Consider the following 14,919-nt stretch of genomic DNA (forward strand, 5'->3'; position numbering starts at 1 on the left):
GATGTATTTGATGTAAGCCCAGTGGATATTTAAAGCTTACAGAAGGCTGCATTTAACTGCTGCTATGTCATTCCTACAGTATTTCTGCAGGTGTTTTGGTCAGTGCTATTATTTGTAATATATTATATTATTTGTAATCAACACAAATTATCTGTCCCCATATGATAAAATCCACCATCCCCACTGATTCTTTTTTACAACTCGAGTACTGACTATATCCTTTGACTCACTGGAAGCCAGTGATGTGATTTTAATGACCGTTGTAATGTGGTCCAGTTTCCTGGTGTTTGTAAGGACTCTGGCGGCAGCGTTCTGGATCAGCTAACTGGATCCAGATGAACTCAAGTTAAATGAAATTGTCAACAATAAAGAAAGGGATATGCCAAAAGCTTCACTTCCTCATTTTTTTAATTTTTTAATTTTGTATGATATTCGCAGCTGCCTGATTGATTTCTTGTTAAGGCCTGTAAAATTGTCATTGGCCTACTGAAAATGAATGCATGAATACGTTTTTCCATGTCTTGTTTAGACAGAAACCTCTTAATTCTAACAATGTTTTTCAGGTGGTAATAGGCATATTTAGTGATAAACTTTAGATGGCTGTTGAAGTTCCGGTCGGATTCAATAATTACACTAAGATTTCTGGCTTGATTTGTAGCTGTCAATGACATGGAGCCAAGGTGAGCGCTGATCTTTTCCCTTTCATTTTTAGGGCCAAAAATGATCACCTCTGTCTTTTCTGCATTTAGCTGGAGAAAATTCTGCCACATCCACTCATTGATTTGATGAATACAGTTACTCAATGAGAGTAAGGGACTGTAGTCATGTGGTAACACTGAAATATAGAGTTGTGTGGTGCATTTAAGACTGAGGTGTATTTTACATCAGTGGTTCTCAACTGGTCCGGCTTCGGGGCCCTCCATCCCTCTTTCATCACAAGCTGGGACCCAAATCAAAGACAGTTTTCTAGTTCTCAAATTCATTGAATAGGTAGTGAAGCTTAAGCCCATACCTGCCAACACTCCCGATTTAAGCGGGAGTCTCCCGATTTTCAACCATTTCTCCCGCCCTGCTCCCGATTTGTAATTTCTCCCGCTTATCTCCCGATTTTAAAGTGAAATGAGTCAATGGTGTTTCACGTGTCGGGGTTCCTGCATGGATGTATTATATTGACGGGTTCCTGACAAACCTGGCAACCCAACCCAAAAGCACTGCCTACGTCCAAGCTCCGCCCCATGGAGCTGCTGCGATACGTCAACGTCGCCGCCATATTGGATGTGGCAAGACTGCGCTGTAAACTAATACAAGTGAATGGACTTATTTTCATAAAGCGCCTTTCTACAAAGAAATTTACGTTTCATTTATTCATTCACACACGCACTAATATACTTGGGAAACAGTTAGGCACCAAATATTATATATTTAATTTTCTCAGATGGCAAAAATAAGAACTTTATTGATCCCACAGTAATTCATGTTATATCAGCTATAGAGAACAAGGTAGTGCCGAAAAACAATATATATCCCCCCTCACAAAAACAAGAAAAATAGAGAAACATATTCTCTCATCAGCAAAGCATTACATAAACATATTTTAAAATTTTCAAGTTACAAAATAACATATTTGAACCATTTTTCAGATTTTTTCAGTTATTGTATTGTTTGGAAAATGGTTAAAATGTTATTTTGTTATTTGAAAATTTGAAAATTTGTTTTGTTTGAAAAAAAGCTGAGGGAAGAGTTCGTGGAGTATCAAGTCCTAGCAACAAGGATCTCCCACAGGAAGAGAGAGTTGAAGGTTCTGGGTTCTTCTAGGGAAAGAGGAGAGCTTTACAAATCTGGCATCACTGATGAAGGCAATGCTCTGCATCCCTCACAGCAATGCAAGCTCAGAGAGCTCATTCAGCATGGTGACAAAGATCCTCACAGGAAACACAATGAGTAGGCTATGGATAATTCTACTCTTTGCGCACTCCTTTCTTGCAGGATAAACCATACCAGCCCTGGCCACAAGTATGTACCCTCCAAGAAAGTGATTGAAGCTGCAAAGTCTGACACCTACAATTACAACAGGTCCTTGGGTGACAAAGGGAACCTGGAAAATTCTACAAATATTGTATTTAATTGTTATTAATACTAAACTTATTTGGCTCCAAGAAGGCTGTAGAATCATTTTGGGAGGTACATTTTAGCACATTTCATTGTAGCTATGGATTTAAAGCTCATTAAAAGTCGCCTTGTTTATATCAGGGTGGGGATGTTGTGAGTGGAGCATTCCAACCGCTACCCCAGAAAATCTCCCTATTTTTCACAGCCCAATGTTGGCAGGTATGTAAGCCTCAATTAAAATGTTCATTGTTCAAATGTTCTGTTAATTTCTCTTGATGCAACATTAACTTTTATTTATTTTATTTAACCTTTATTTTCCCAGGGAAACAATTTAAGAACAAATTCTTATTTACAAATGCATCCTGAACAAAGGGCATAAGCACTTTGAGGGGAGACAGGAAGGGGAGTGCTAGAAATAAAAAACGTTATGTAAAATTGCATAAAATCAGAACAATAAATATGTACAATAAATAAAAATACAATAACATTGAAAAACATTAAGACAATGGCATGTGGCAAGTCGGCCTGATCAATAGGTGCAAGAGTCAACTGTAATTTGTTGCAAATTTTGTTTGAAGACAGAGTGTGACGTGAGGGCAGAGAGTTTGAGAGTGTTTTGTAGTGTGTTCCAGTCATTAGCTGCAGCAAACCGGAAGGCGCTGCGACCAAAGACTGTACCGGCTTTGAGGATGGAGAGTTTAATGAAATGACTGGACCTCAGATTGAGGGCAGAGTGTGACAGGTGTCAAAGGGAAGAGAGGTAGAGAGGTCTTACGCCAAGTATGGTTTTGTAGATGAGCAGGAGCCAGTGACGGAGCCGTCTGGTACGGAGGGATGTCCAGTCTACCAGGTTTTATAAGTCGCAGTGGTGAGTGGTGAAGAAAGCGCCAGTCGCAGAGCGGATGGCGGAAGAGTATCCAGTTTCTTGAGGGTGGATTGAGATGCCTTCCAGTGTAGATGGTGTCACCTTAATCAAATATGGGCAGGATGGACAATTTGATAAGTGTATGTTTTGCTGAACGGGTGAAAGAGGCCTTGTTGCGGAATAAGAAGCTCATGCGAGCTTTGACATTTGACTGTAGGTGCTTGATATGGGTTTGTGAAGGAGAGGGACGAGTCCAACCAGAGGCCAAGATATTTGCAGCAGGTCACAAACTCCAGTTCAGAGCCGGCGGCACTCACTGTGGAACTGACATAACTGTTGTAGGCATTATATATGTTTCATTATTGATTGTTGTTTATTTGTTGTTGTCATTTGTTGAACGCTAGGTGGTGTATGGGTGCAAGAGGGAATTTAGGTGAGCTCACGGGTGCAGGTGAGATTGATTTTATTTTATATTGGAATAAACACTGTTAAATGCGACAGAAGTCATGTGTATTTAGTTCACGCGTCCAAACTGTTATGTCCCAGTATAGCAATCCCTTAGGGACTTTTTGAGTAGCAATAGTCATCACAATAACTATGAGCAAAAACAAAGAAGCTGGTAAATTATTATTAGCACATTATTTATTTTTATCTTTATATGGGTGTTTGGTTTTTGGGGTGTTTGATTCGTATATGACAGTGCTGTGTGTGAGATCCAGATGTCAATTTCCCTGAGGGAATCTCCCAAAGGGATTAATAAAGTCATCTGAATCTGAACCATTAAGTTCAAGATAGACATATAGATTGGGGTGGATGCAAAAAGTCCTTAGGAAAGACATCATAGCTGATTATATTTGCTCATGGATGAAGCTTTCAGTGAGGATCCCAGCTCTATTGAAAAAAACTGTTTCACTTTGTCAGCATCCACTGAAGCAGGAGAGAGACTTAACATCTGATCTCTCTCTCCGAACGAACACATTAAAAAAAATGTGCACTTCATTAATGCCAACCCAGGATTATTGTCATATAGGCGTGTTGCTCACTCCAGGATTGTAGATCCAAAAAATGTCATCACTATTGTTGCTAACCTATTTATATTTGACTTTCCTCCAACGTTGTTTGATGCTCGCTTTCTGTATCACGATTAAAACTTGGGCAACAGCAGAAAAACAAAAACAGACTTGTATATCTATTTTTTGCAATGAGACAATATTATTCAAATGTGACTTTAATGCAAGAGTCATACATATTTTAGGTGATACCTTTTTTCAGAAGAAAACTTTATTTGGAGTTGTAATTTTGAAATATGTGAAACACAAGTCCTGATCTGAAATGATTTAAACTATGTTTATCGTGAGTTTGAGTTCATATAGGTAACAGATATGACTAATCATTCTTTTCAGTCTCGGCCGACTTTGTGTGTCTCTTTGGGCCTGTCGACACGATAGACAAACTCTGCGGGCATGAAGTATCCCAGGTACTCCACACTGTCAGGGGTGGTGTCAATGTAGTAGTGACCACCTTCACCATGGTGGCTGAAGCAGTGGGTGTGCTCCACACGCAGGTCCAAGCCCTGGACACAGCAACACCATCCAAATACACATTAGAAGAGTTCAAGTCTGTTGTGCAAAATTACTGAAAACAGATGAGAAAAACCTAAAACAGATCTTTTTAATGAATGTATGTAGGATGGGATGTGCTTGCTTTACTTACAGGGTCTCTGGATACCAGCACTGACTGGCAGATGAGCGGAGCGCTGACTTCAAAGTGCTTGAGCCAGTTGTTGACATCATCGTTGGAGTTGAGGGGGCAGGGCGAGAACTCTCTTGGCTTTTAATTTTACAAAATAAGAACATAAAAATCATTATATGTAACCATCAGTAACTATTAGGAATGTATCTTCGCTCTAATTCAATAATAGTACCATGATGTGGATTTTAGCCTTCCCTTTCTGGATGATGAAGGTTCCTCCAAGTGCAAGGCTTTTATCAGGGTAGTGAGTTTCAAGAGTCGTCCTCAGGGCCGTCACCAGACTGTGGCTGCCGGTTCTCTTCTTGGCCCGAACTTCTATAACCTGGAGAAATGTGCATAACCCAGCTTGTTCATGCACTGAGTCTTTGTTAATGTTTATTCTTTACAAATGACCGGAGAACCCACGTGATGGGGCTGAAGTTCATACAAAACCACTTTAGTGAAAGAGGTCAAGGTAATTGTTTGTAAGCTCATGTCTAACCAGATGTGATCATTATGCTCCACAAACCAAATTGGGAATGACTAAGTATATTTAAAAAGAAGCCAGTGCACGGCACGCCACATTATCAAATCTACGAGCTGGAGATAAAATCGGATTAGGAGGCTCATTACTTTTCCAGGTTTCCCTTCACAAGCATACAGATTGCCCAGAAGTCCAAAGTTGCAGTCAGAGAATTTGTCGCTGTATTTTTCTTGCAGACACTGCCCATCGGCTGGGTTGATGGAGGAAAAGTAGCTGCTGTTCACCGCAGGCCTTCCCTGTACTTCAGTGAGAACCAGAGGCATCAGCTGTGGACCACAATATTTCATTCAATTATTATTATTTTTCTAAAGCTTTTCAGGTTTATGATGGTCATTATTTCAGTTTTCTGAACTGATTCTCAAGAAAAAGCTAAATGAAAATCACATTTTAGCCTTATTTACTTGCATTAATTCTCTTATTTAGGCCACCATTGTCTGTAAACACAAGTCATTGTGTAACATATGTAAATATTGCTGCCTAGCAAGAGTAGTCTTTGTGATGTTGACTCACCTCTGCATTCATTCCAACAATTCTGGAGGGGGCAGCTGCTGCACCCAGGATGAAAGCTCCTGGCAGCTCCAGCTCCTTTGATATTGTGTTCATGTTGTATTCCTGAAAGAAGGTAGAAAACAGAATAAGTGCTGTCACTATTGGACAGAATGCAATATTATCCTGCGATGGTGTTATATTAAAAACAAACAACTACCTTATGCTTTTGAACCAAAGGGATGAGATACGGTACACCTCCAACATCAGTAATGCGAGGATTTCCACAAAGCCCTTAAGCACAGCAATAATAGAGGATTTGTCAGGAATGCAAAACAGCACATAGTACCACATCATGGTACTATAGATGCAAAACAGCATCATATATCTTACATTTTGCACTTCAGTTATTTTTTTTATCTGGAAAAGAAGATTAATATGCAATTTTGGAAAAAGATATACATGAATGCAAAAGAAAGTTATTAGGAAACTATGGAAATGTACATACATAATTCCACAAAAATATAAAAGTACAAAGCAATAATTTGTATTGGATAAGCTCTTACCCTTGACAGGAAACCGGAAAGGATCCTGGGTAAGATCTGGACATTCCACGACACTCACTTGAACTTCTGCAAAGTTGCTTCCCAGTCCTGTCTGCAATACTGCAATCAACAAGCACGAATCATCACGTGAACCTATAATCGCACGAACATACTTTTGCCAGGTTGTCTTTATGTCATAGGCGAAGCCCTTTACCTCCACGTAGCTCCTCTAAAGCCGGGGTGTGGAGCTGCACTTTCTCAGTTTTGCTGGTATCTGCCATGATTCTTGCTGAAGTGCTGAATGTGCTTTGACAGCGTTTTGGTTGTGCAGGAAAAAACCTAATGCCTGCACTTCTGCGGTTCAAGTCCAGACAAAGAGTCATTGTTGACAAGATAGTTCCCCTCACAGGAAGTTTCCTCGCCGCACCGGCGAACAGGAGATCAAACGTAATGGCTTACAGTTATGGAAGCATATGAGGAACTATATTCAAATTAAAAAGCATTTCCGCAAATGTATTTTAATTTGAACATAGTCCCTCATATGCTTCCATATTTTAGTGTATTTCCAGTTTAAAAACATACTAGTGCCATTTTGCATTTATGTCAGAGATTAAGTCCTTTACCTCCACGCAGTTCCTCTAGATCCGGAGTGTATAGTTGAGTTTTGCAGGTCATCATGCCTCTTGCTGAAGTTGCGAATGTTTTTTGGATGTGCAGGAAAGTTTACTTCAAATTTTGGAGCTCCAAAGACTACACATAGACAAGATGGTTCCCCTACCAATACGTTTCTTCAGATAAGGTTTTTTTTTTATTAGTTTTTGAACAGGAAACAGGGACGTTTGTCTTTTAAGCATACCTGCCAACATTGGGCTGTGAAAAAGAGGGAGATTTTCTGGGGTAGCGGTTGGAATGCTCCACTCACAACATCCCCGCCCTGATATAAACAAGGCGACTTTTAATGCGCTTTAAATCCATAGCTACAATGAAATGTGCTAAAATGTACCTCCCAAAATGATTCTACAGCCTTCTTGGAGCCAAATAAGTTTAGTATTAATGACAATAAAATACAATATTTGTATAATTGTCCAGGTTCCCTTTGTCACCCAAGAACCTGTTGTAATTGTAGGTGGCAGACTTTGCAGCTTCAATCACTTTCTTTGAGGGTACATACTTGTGGCCAGGGCTGGTATGGTTTATCTTGCAAGAAAGGAGTGCGCAAAGAGTAGAATTATCCATACTCAATGTGTTTTCTGTGAGGATCTTTGTCACCATGCTGAATGAGCTCTCTGAGCTTCATTGCTGTGAGGGATGCAGAGTATTGCCTTCATCAGTGATGCCAGATTTGTAAAGCTCTCCTCTTTCCCTAGAAGAACCCAGAACCTTCAACTCTCTCTTCCTGTGGGAGATTCTTGCTTGCTATGACTTTATACTCCACCAACTCTTCCCTCAGCTTTTTTTCAAAGCATTTTCTCAAACAAAACAAATTTTCAAATAACAAAATAACATATTTTAACAATTTTCCAAACAATAAAATAACTGAAAGAAATCTGAAAAATGGTTCAAATATGTTATTTTGTAACTTGATTTTGTAACTTGAAAATTAATTGAATTGAAATTAATTGAATTGAATTCATTTTAATACATTTACTGATGAGAGAATATGTTTCTCTATTTTTCTTATTTTTGTGAGGGGGGATATATATTGTTTTTCGGCACTACCTTGTTCTCTATAGCTGATATAACATGAATTACTGTGGAATCAATAAAGTTCTTATTTTTGCCATCTGAGAAAATTAAACATATTATATTTGGTGCCTAACTGTTTCCCAAGTATATTAGTGCGTATGTGAATGAATAAATGAGATGTAAAACGTAAATTTCTTTGTAGAAAGGCGCTTTATGAAAATAAGTCCATTTACTTGTATTAGTTTACAGCGCAGTCTTGCCACATCCAATATGGCGGCGACGTTGACGTACGGCTCAGCGCTCGATGGGGCGGAGCTTGGACGTAGGCAGTGCTTTTGGGTTGGGTTGCCAGGTTTGTCAGGAACCCGTTAATATAATACATCCATGCAGGAACCCCGACACGTGAAACACCATTGACTCATTTCACTTTAAAATCGGGAGATAAGCGGGAGAAATTACAAATCGGGAGCAGGGCGGGAGAAATGGTTGAAAATCGGGAGACTCCCGCTTAAATCGGGAGTGTTGGCAGGTATGCTTTTAAGGTTAGAGTAGATAGAAAAGTACCCAATGGCCGAAAACCTTAAATTACTATGGGTTTTATCATAAAATGTATGCACTATTCAGCTATACTAAAGCATTTATCAAAAATTAAAGCAGGGCGTAGTTGAGCTTGTCTTGCAAACCTTCGGCGGGGCTTTCTCAGCGCCTTCAGCCGTCAGACCGGAAGTTGGGGAGGTATTCATCTTGATGTATTGTATACTCTCTGTGCAGACGATGATTGGTCAGATCGCTGTATGTCACGTGGTGAAGTTTGGTTAAACTCTTCCTGTTTTGTTCAGTACCACGTGTACGGAGTTTACTGTTTTCTGACACAGGCAATACGATTGTGGGATTTTACTAACATTGCTTGTCTTTTGAGGAATCAGTCATCTCTTACTGTTTCTGTTCAAATGCGTTTTCCACCTTTGTTCCAACACGACGTCAAAACAAGCTTGTCTTGCTTCACAGGATGTAATCACTGAGGTTGTGCCGCCGGATTCATTACACAGTGTACTAGAGACGTACCCCCTGATTATATGGAGCAAATATCACACTGTCTAAAGTCCTCCGAAGGTCAAAGCGGAAAGGATGGGGTATCTGAAGGTCCAGATGAAGCACATAGGTGAGGAATGGGTGTGTGGCTCCTCAACAGAGGTGTCAGAAGTATTCACATTCATTACTCAGGTAGAAGTATAGATACTAGAGTTTAAAAATACTCCTGTAGAAGTTGAAGTATCAACTCAAGTTTTTTACTCAAGTAAAAGTATAAAAGTACTGGTTTCAAAACTACTTAAAGTATAAAAGTAAAAGTAATGTAAGGGGGAAAAAAGCCATTAAGGACAAAAGCCATTGAAAATGAATGCATCTTAGTATAATGCAAATATATTAAAGAACCATATAGTGTACTATTGAGCATTAACATGTGTTTCAGAGAGCAGAAGATATGATGACTAGTTGCCTATAAGTATTGTAATGGTGCAAAAAGTCAAACTTCAGAGGCATGTTATCATTTATCCTAACCTTTATTGGAATGTACATCCAAGTTTAGTTGCAGGAATCTGAGGGCGACGGATGTAAGAACAAAACTGGACAAGAACATCTGAAACAACCACAACCAAATTCACTCTATCTGGATGGAGCAATTTAACTGGATAGTTTTTTTTAAAGGCCGAAATGAAATAGAGTAACAAGGCTGTTTTTAAAATGTAAGGAGTAAAAAGTACGGATAATTGCGTGAAAATGTAAGGAGTAAAAGTAAAAAGTCGTCTGAAAAATAATTACTCCAGTCCAGTGAAGTATAGATAACCAACATTTCTACTTAAGTAAGGTAACAAAGTATTTGTACTTCTTTACTTGACACCTCTGCTCCTCAAATATGATCAGCCAGCTGCTCCAGGTTGTCCTAAATGGGATCTTGTGTTTCTCCACAGTGATTCAGGGGACAGCATCTTCATCACTCAGTTACCTGTACCAGCGGCTGTGCGAAGAAAGAGACAAAGGGCCCAAGACTCTCAATCAGAGTTCAGTTCTTCTGGAGGTACAGCATTTTATGAAGATGAAACATCGCCATCTAATTCTAATACAGAACACAGTTCATACAAACAGAAGAAGAAGAAGGAAAAGAAGAGACCACCCACATACAGATTCTCTTTTCTCAACAAGACCGAGGGCCAGGGTAGCGTGGCCCTGACGCCCCTGCAGAACAAAAGACTGCATGTGAGATCACACAAACTTAAATTTGTTTTTGTTCTTTTTCTCTGTTATTGTGTGAAATAAACAAGTAATGCAAATGTCTTTGCAGAATTACGCCATGAGAGGGTTTTTTAATTGTGTTGAGCTGTTGGAGAGAGAGAGGAGAGGAGAAAATCAGATGTCGTCTTTGCCAACAGTTGACATGGACAGGGATTGCATAACCCCAATATCAGAGTAAGTTTACACATACATAGAGAATAAGGTGTTCAATGTGAAGTTAGCCTGCATCTATCAGGACTAATCCCTAATAATCACTTTTAAGCACTTTTTTTTTTTTTTTAATTTGTGAAACAACCCTGCTCTTGCAGTCTCCCATCCCAGATATAACCAAACCAACCAAAACAACTGGACCACCATCCAGGACGTGACAATTGAATGTCACATTAAAGTACTATGTCACACATCAACAATTAACAATGTTGTTTTTTTGTGTGTGTGTTCGTGCATGCGTGCACTTCCAAGTACAAAATTAGGGATAAATATAGGTGGATTGCCTGGAAAGAAGAAAAGAATTTGAATTATTTTTCATCAGCGTTATATGGAAAACCTTTCATTTATAGTGGTGGATGAATGTCTGGGTGTTTGGGACAGCTACATTACATTTAGATAACGGATGGGCAGGTAGCTGGATTTTTAACACCAGAAGAGATTTTTCCTGTAATGAAGTGAGTACCACAAACATCCACATAACAGCTGGCCAGGTCTCTTGAGTTTCCCTTATTTTCATCTTCTCTCCTGATTGCCTGAAGACACAAAACTCTCCTATCACGCTTCTTTAAGCTGCGATACCACTCATGTTTCCAACTTTCCTCAAGTAGTTTTGCAGTGTTTATTTTCACCCCAAGTTCTGTGTGGTCATCCCAAAGACAGGGATGTCAGAGCAGTCTCTCATCCGTTGTTCAGGTCTTCTTTTGGCTTTTTTTTTTTGTTTGAAAACCTCACAAATGACACTTTAAGAAAGCATATTTTTAGAGATCATTCTTTTATTTACTTACCGGTACTTACTTATTTATTTTGGATGACAGTCGGTTCACGTGGCGCTTAAGGTTTCCAGTTTATTCCCATGAATACACATATTTTTATCAGTCAAGCGTCAGGACTTGGGTGTTATGAGTCCAGATGAGACATTTTCCTTCCAAACACCTGACTGTATGAGACACAGCAAAGATGACATTTTTATTTGTGAAAATCTTGACTATAACAGTCAAATCTAACGAGACATATTGTGATTTGTTCCCTTTTTTTTAGATCATCACAGAAAACTATATATATTATTTAATTGTTTACATCCCTTTTGTTCGACAATGTAAAAGATGATTGAAAGTAAAGAAAATCACCTGAATAATTAGGTACGTTTAACTGTGTGTGCCTTATTTCAGTACTTAGGGCGGCACTAACCTGCATGAAGGTCACTGCAACAGTACCTATGAATAGTTGGTAATAAAATGCCTTTCTGCTCTTGTAGGGAAGAAGATAAAGAAGACCGTTTGGAGGACGGAGACTTCAAAATTGTGGTAAGCAGGCTGTTTACACCAAGAATAAAACAGATCCTGAAGCACTTTGTGAGAGTGATTGAGAGTTTGTACCGTGTCCTCTGACAGGGAAGGAAACAGTTTGCCGTGCCGTTAAAACCCAAGATATCGCGACGTTCCTGCAATCCAAGGAAGAATGAAGGACGACAGCAGACAAGTACATCAAGTACTGCTGGATGGGCGTCAAAAGAGAAACAACGGAGCACGATATGGAAAGTCCGGAGGATTACACTGTCTTCAGATAGTGAGAGCTCTGATGATGGAGAGGTCCTGGCTCCAACCGGAACACCAAGGAAAAAGAAATTTCTTAAAATAGGAAAGAAAAATATTAATTTTAATGAAAAAGAAAAAGCAGATGAGGTGGGTAGCGACAGTGATCCTACACTTTGTGGCTCAAGTCTGGATGAATACATGGAAAAGGTCAAAGAAGCAGCTGTGGCTGAGCCTCATGCTGATGTTTCCCAGAGGGGGGACGCAGAGTGTGAACCCGAGAGGCCAAATCTCCCCCGAGGTGATGCTAATAACGGTGCTCTGTGCAGTCAAACAAGGGTGAAGAAAAAGGGCAAAAAAGACTATGAAAGCATTTTAGAAAGAAGTCCAGGAGAGGCAGAGGGGCAGCGGGCGGCCCCGTCTGTGAAAGCAGCAGTCGCAGAGGGAGATGAAGCTCCCCATGTGTCCCAGACTGCCGATGAGCTGGAGTCACAACGGAAGGAAAAGAGCGTGGAGGTGGATGCTGCTGTGAGCTTTAATGAGGAGAAGAAGAACAAGAAGAAGAAGAAGAAGAAGAAGGAAAAAAATATGAATGACAATGTGGATATAGAGACTGAGATGGCCAATGAACCTCAATATAATGATGGCAAATCAATTAATAAGACTACAGATCTACCTCCGCCAACTACAGGGCACGTTGAGGATCTGGAGGATTGTTTGGAAAACCCTGAAACTGCTCTGGAAACATTAGAATTTACCTCTGTTAAAAGAAAAAAGCACAAAAAGAAAAAGAAACGCTCAAGTTTTAAGGACAATACTGAAGTTGGAGAAGATGTTTGTGTAGATGTGGACTGTTCTAGCGATGTTATAACTGTGACAGGAAGTACGGACTTGTTAGCTGAAAAACAGAGCATCTCTGAGAGGGTGCAAGTCTCATATACTCCAGGAGAAGAGGAAACTGTTGATAATACACCCAAAAAGACTGAGGCCCTCGAGGAGCAAGATGCTGATCTGGCAAATGAGAAGAAGAAGAAGAAGAAGGAAAAAAATATGAATGACAATGTGGATATAGAGACTGGGATGGCCAATGAACCTCAATATAATGATGGCAAATCAATGAATAAGACTACAGATCTACCTCCGCCAACAACAGGGCACGTTGAGGATCTGGAGGATTGTTTGGAAAACCCTGAAACTGCTCTGGAAACATTAGAATTTACCTCTGTTAAAAGAAAAAAGCCCAAAAAGAAAAAGAAACGCTCAAGTTTTAAAGACAATACTGAAGTTGGAGAAGATATTTGTGTAGATGTGGACTGTTCTAGCGATGTTATAACTGTGACAGGAAGTACGGACTTGTTAGCTAAAAAACAGAGCGTCTCTGAGAGGGTGCAAGTCTCATATACTCCAGGAGAAGAGGAAACTGTTGATAATACACCCAAAAAGACTGAGGCCCTCGAGGAGCAAGATGCTGATCTGGCAACTGAGAAGAAGAAGAAGAAGAAAAAGAAAAAAAAGAAAATGAAGGAATTGTCCGACACGACTGTGTCAGAAGCCACTGCTTCACAAAGTGATTGTTTGGCGTCTGCACAGACAAAGTATAAGAGGAAGACCTCTTCCTTCCTTGTTGCTGATGAAGAGGAAAAAGCCGGTCAGACACATGGAGATAAACACGCTTGTCACGGCGATGGTGCAGAAACGCCTGACGTCAGCATCCGTCATTTAACAACCACATCAACAGACGTGGCAGCAGGTCTGGAGGAAAGTGGGCTGCAGAAAAAGAAGAGGTCAGCTGTATGGGACAGTGTGGAAAGAGAGACAGGTTTTGAGGAACCACAGAAAACAAGTCCAGGGGCTCTACCTGAACCGGGGATCGCGGAAAAAAAGAAACACAAGAGAAATAAAAGGAAGAAGGAGAAGAAAAAACAGAAAGCTGCCCCTGAAGACACCAAATCAGAAGATTCCACACTGAATACCTGTAGTTCACTTTCACCCAAGAAAAAGCGCAAACATGGTCGCAGCTCTGAAACTTTAATTTATAGCATTTTATCTGAAGGCCAAGCGACCGCAGAAACTCTGTTTGAACACACTTTACCGTCTTCAAGTACGTTGGGATTAGGTGATGCGAGAGTCAAGAAGAAGAAGGAAAGCGGGGACAATGGTGATGAACATTTAGCTCCACTGAAATCCCTCACAGAGACTACCGACACAGCGGTCTATGAAACCAAAAAAGAAAAAAGGAAAAAGCAAGGAGCTGATTGCAGTTTCATCTCTGCCGTACCAGACACGCCTGTTACTCAACTTGAAACCTCCTCTTCACACACTGTCAGGAAAAACAAGGTTAAAAAAGCCAAGAGGGCGCTTTATAATCCAAGTGAGGAGCTCTTCTCAGACTAGTAACAAGCTGATGATCAGATGTGATCAGAGCTTTCACTGTATTTGTAAACTCATTTTTACCTTGCAGTCTTGGAGTTACAAGTATTGAAGTGATGTTTTTTTAAATATGTACCTTACAACAAAATATTTTTATGACTATTGCTCTCTATTGGTTTTTAGAAGAATTTACATAGTATTTTGCCGTAATTGCATTTGTATTTTTATATTTAAAAAATATTTTTGGACCAAAAAATGTAAAAAATAATGTCAAAAGTGTGGTTTGAAACTTTGTGTCTAGTGCTGAAGGGGGACATTTGCTGCTACGTAGTCCACATTTAAATAAAAAAGTTATTATAAACTAACTAATTCTGGCCTTTTGTTCCAACATCCCAAAGAAAATGTAATGATTTGCAAAATGGTTTTAACCCTATGTTTAACTCTTCACATTTTCCTCATTTAGATTATCACAGCAGAATATGAAAGCGATTTGGGATTGTCTTGCTGAAATGTGCACAGATGTGGATACTGACTTTAATAAAAAATAAG

General features: G+C 39.7%; 2 protein-coding genes across 2 annotated transcripts; one reads left to right on the top strand and one right to left on the bottom strand.

Annotated features, from left to right (window-relative positions):
* Positions 1-4,181: 4,181 nt before the first annotated feature.
* LOC133460339 (ester hydrolase C11orf54 homolog) lies at positions 4,182-6,640 on the bottom strand. The gene is made up of 8 exons (XM_061740960.1): positions 6,495-6,640; positions 6,302-6,400; positions 5,956-6,029; positions 5,760-5,861; positions 5,339-5,515; positions 4,899-5,048; positions 4,688-4,804; positions 4,182-4,547 (listed from the first exon to the last, which is right to left on the bottom strand). The coding sequence occupies exons 1-8, from the start codon at positions 6,559-6,561 to the stop codon at positions 4,374-4,376; spliced, it is 960 nt and encodes a 319-aa protein (XP_061596944.1). The 5' UTR covers positions 6,562-6,640; the 3' UTR covers positions 4,182-4,373.
* A 2,173-nt stretch (positions 6,641-8,813) lies between these two features.
* Positions 8,814-14,699, top strand: LOC133459784 (uncharacterized). The gene is made up of 5 exons (XM_061740069.1): positions 8,814-9,128; positions 9,937-10,222; positions 10,308-10,432; positions 11,724-11,772; positions 11,860-14,699. Exons 1-5 carry the CDS (start codon positions 9,043-9,045, stop codon positions 14,392-14,394), a joined length of 3,081 nt encoding a protein of 1,026 aa, XP_061596053.1. The 5' UTR covers positions 8,814-9,042; the 3' UTR covers positions 14,395-14,699.
* The last annotated feature ends 220 nt before the right edge of the window (positions 14,700-14,919 follow it).

This window comes from Cololabis saira, chromosome 14 (assembly GCF_033807715.1).
Source record: "Cololabis saira isolate AMF1-May2022 chromosome 14, fColSai1.1, whole genome shotgun sequence".
In the NCBI taxonomy this organism is placed as follows: domain Eukaryota; kingdom Metazoa; phylum Chordata; class Actinopteri; order Beloniformes; family Belonidae; genus Cololabis; species Cololabis saira.

Excerpts from the sequence above, each read along its gene's own strand:
- LOC133460339 (XM_061740960.1), bottom strand. The coding sequence starts at position 6,561 with ATGGCAGATACCAGCAAAACTGAGAAAGTGCAGCTCCACACCCCGGCT. Across the intron at positions 6,401-6,494 it reads TTTAGAGGAGCTACGTGGAG|TATTGCAGACAGGACTGGGA; the intron begins GTAAAGGGCTTC and ends TGTTGATTGCAG. Across the intron at positions 5,049-5,338 it reads GTGAAGGGAAACCTGGAAAA|GTTATAGAAGTTCGGGCCAA; the intron begins GTAATGAGCCTC and ends ACATTTCTCCAG.
- LOC133459784 (XM_061740069.1), top strand. The coding sequence starts at position 9,043 with ATGGAGCAAATATCACACTGTCTAAAGTCCTCCGAAGGTCAAAGCGGA. Across the intron at positions 10,223-10,307 it reads TGCAGAACAAAAGACTGCAT|AATTACGCCATGAGAGGGTT; the intron begins GTGAGATCACAC and ends ATGTCTTTGCAG. Across the intron at positions 10,433-11,723 it reads TGCATAACCCCAATATCAGA|GGAAGAAGATAAAGAAGACC; the intron begins GTAAGTTTACAC and ends CTGCTCTTGTAG.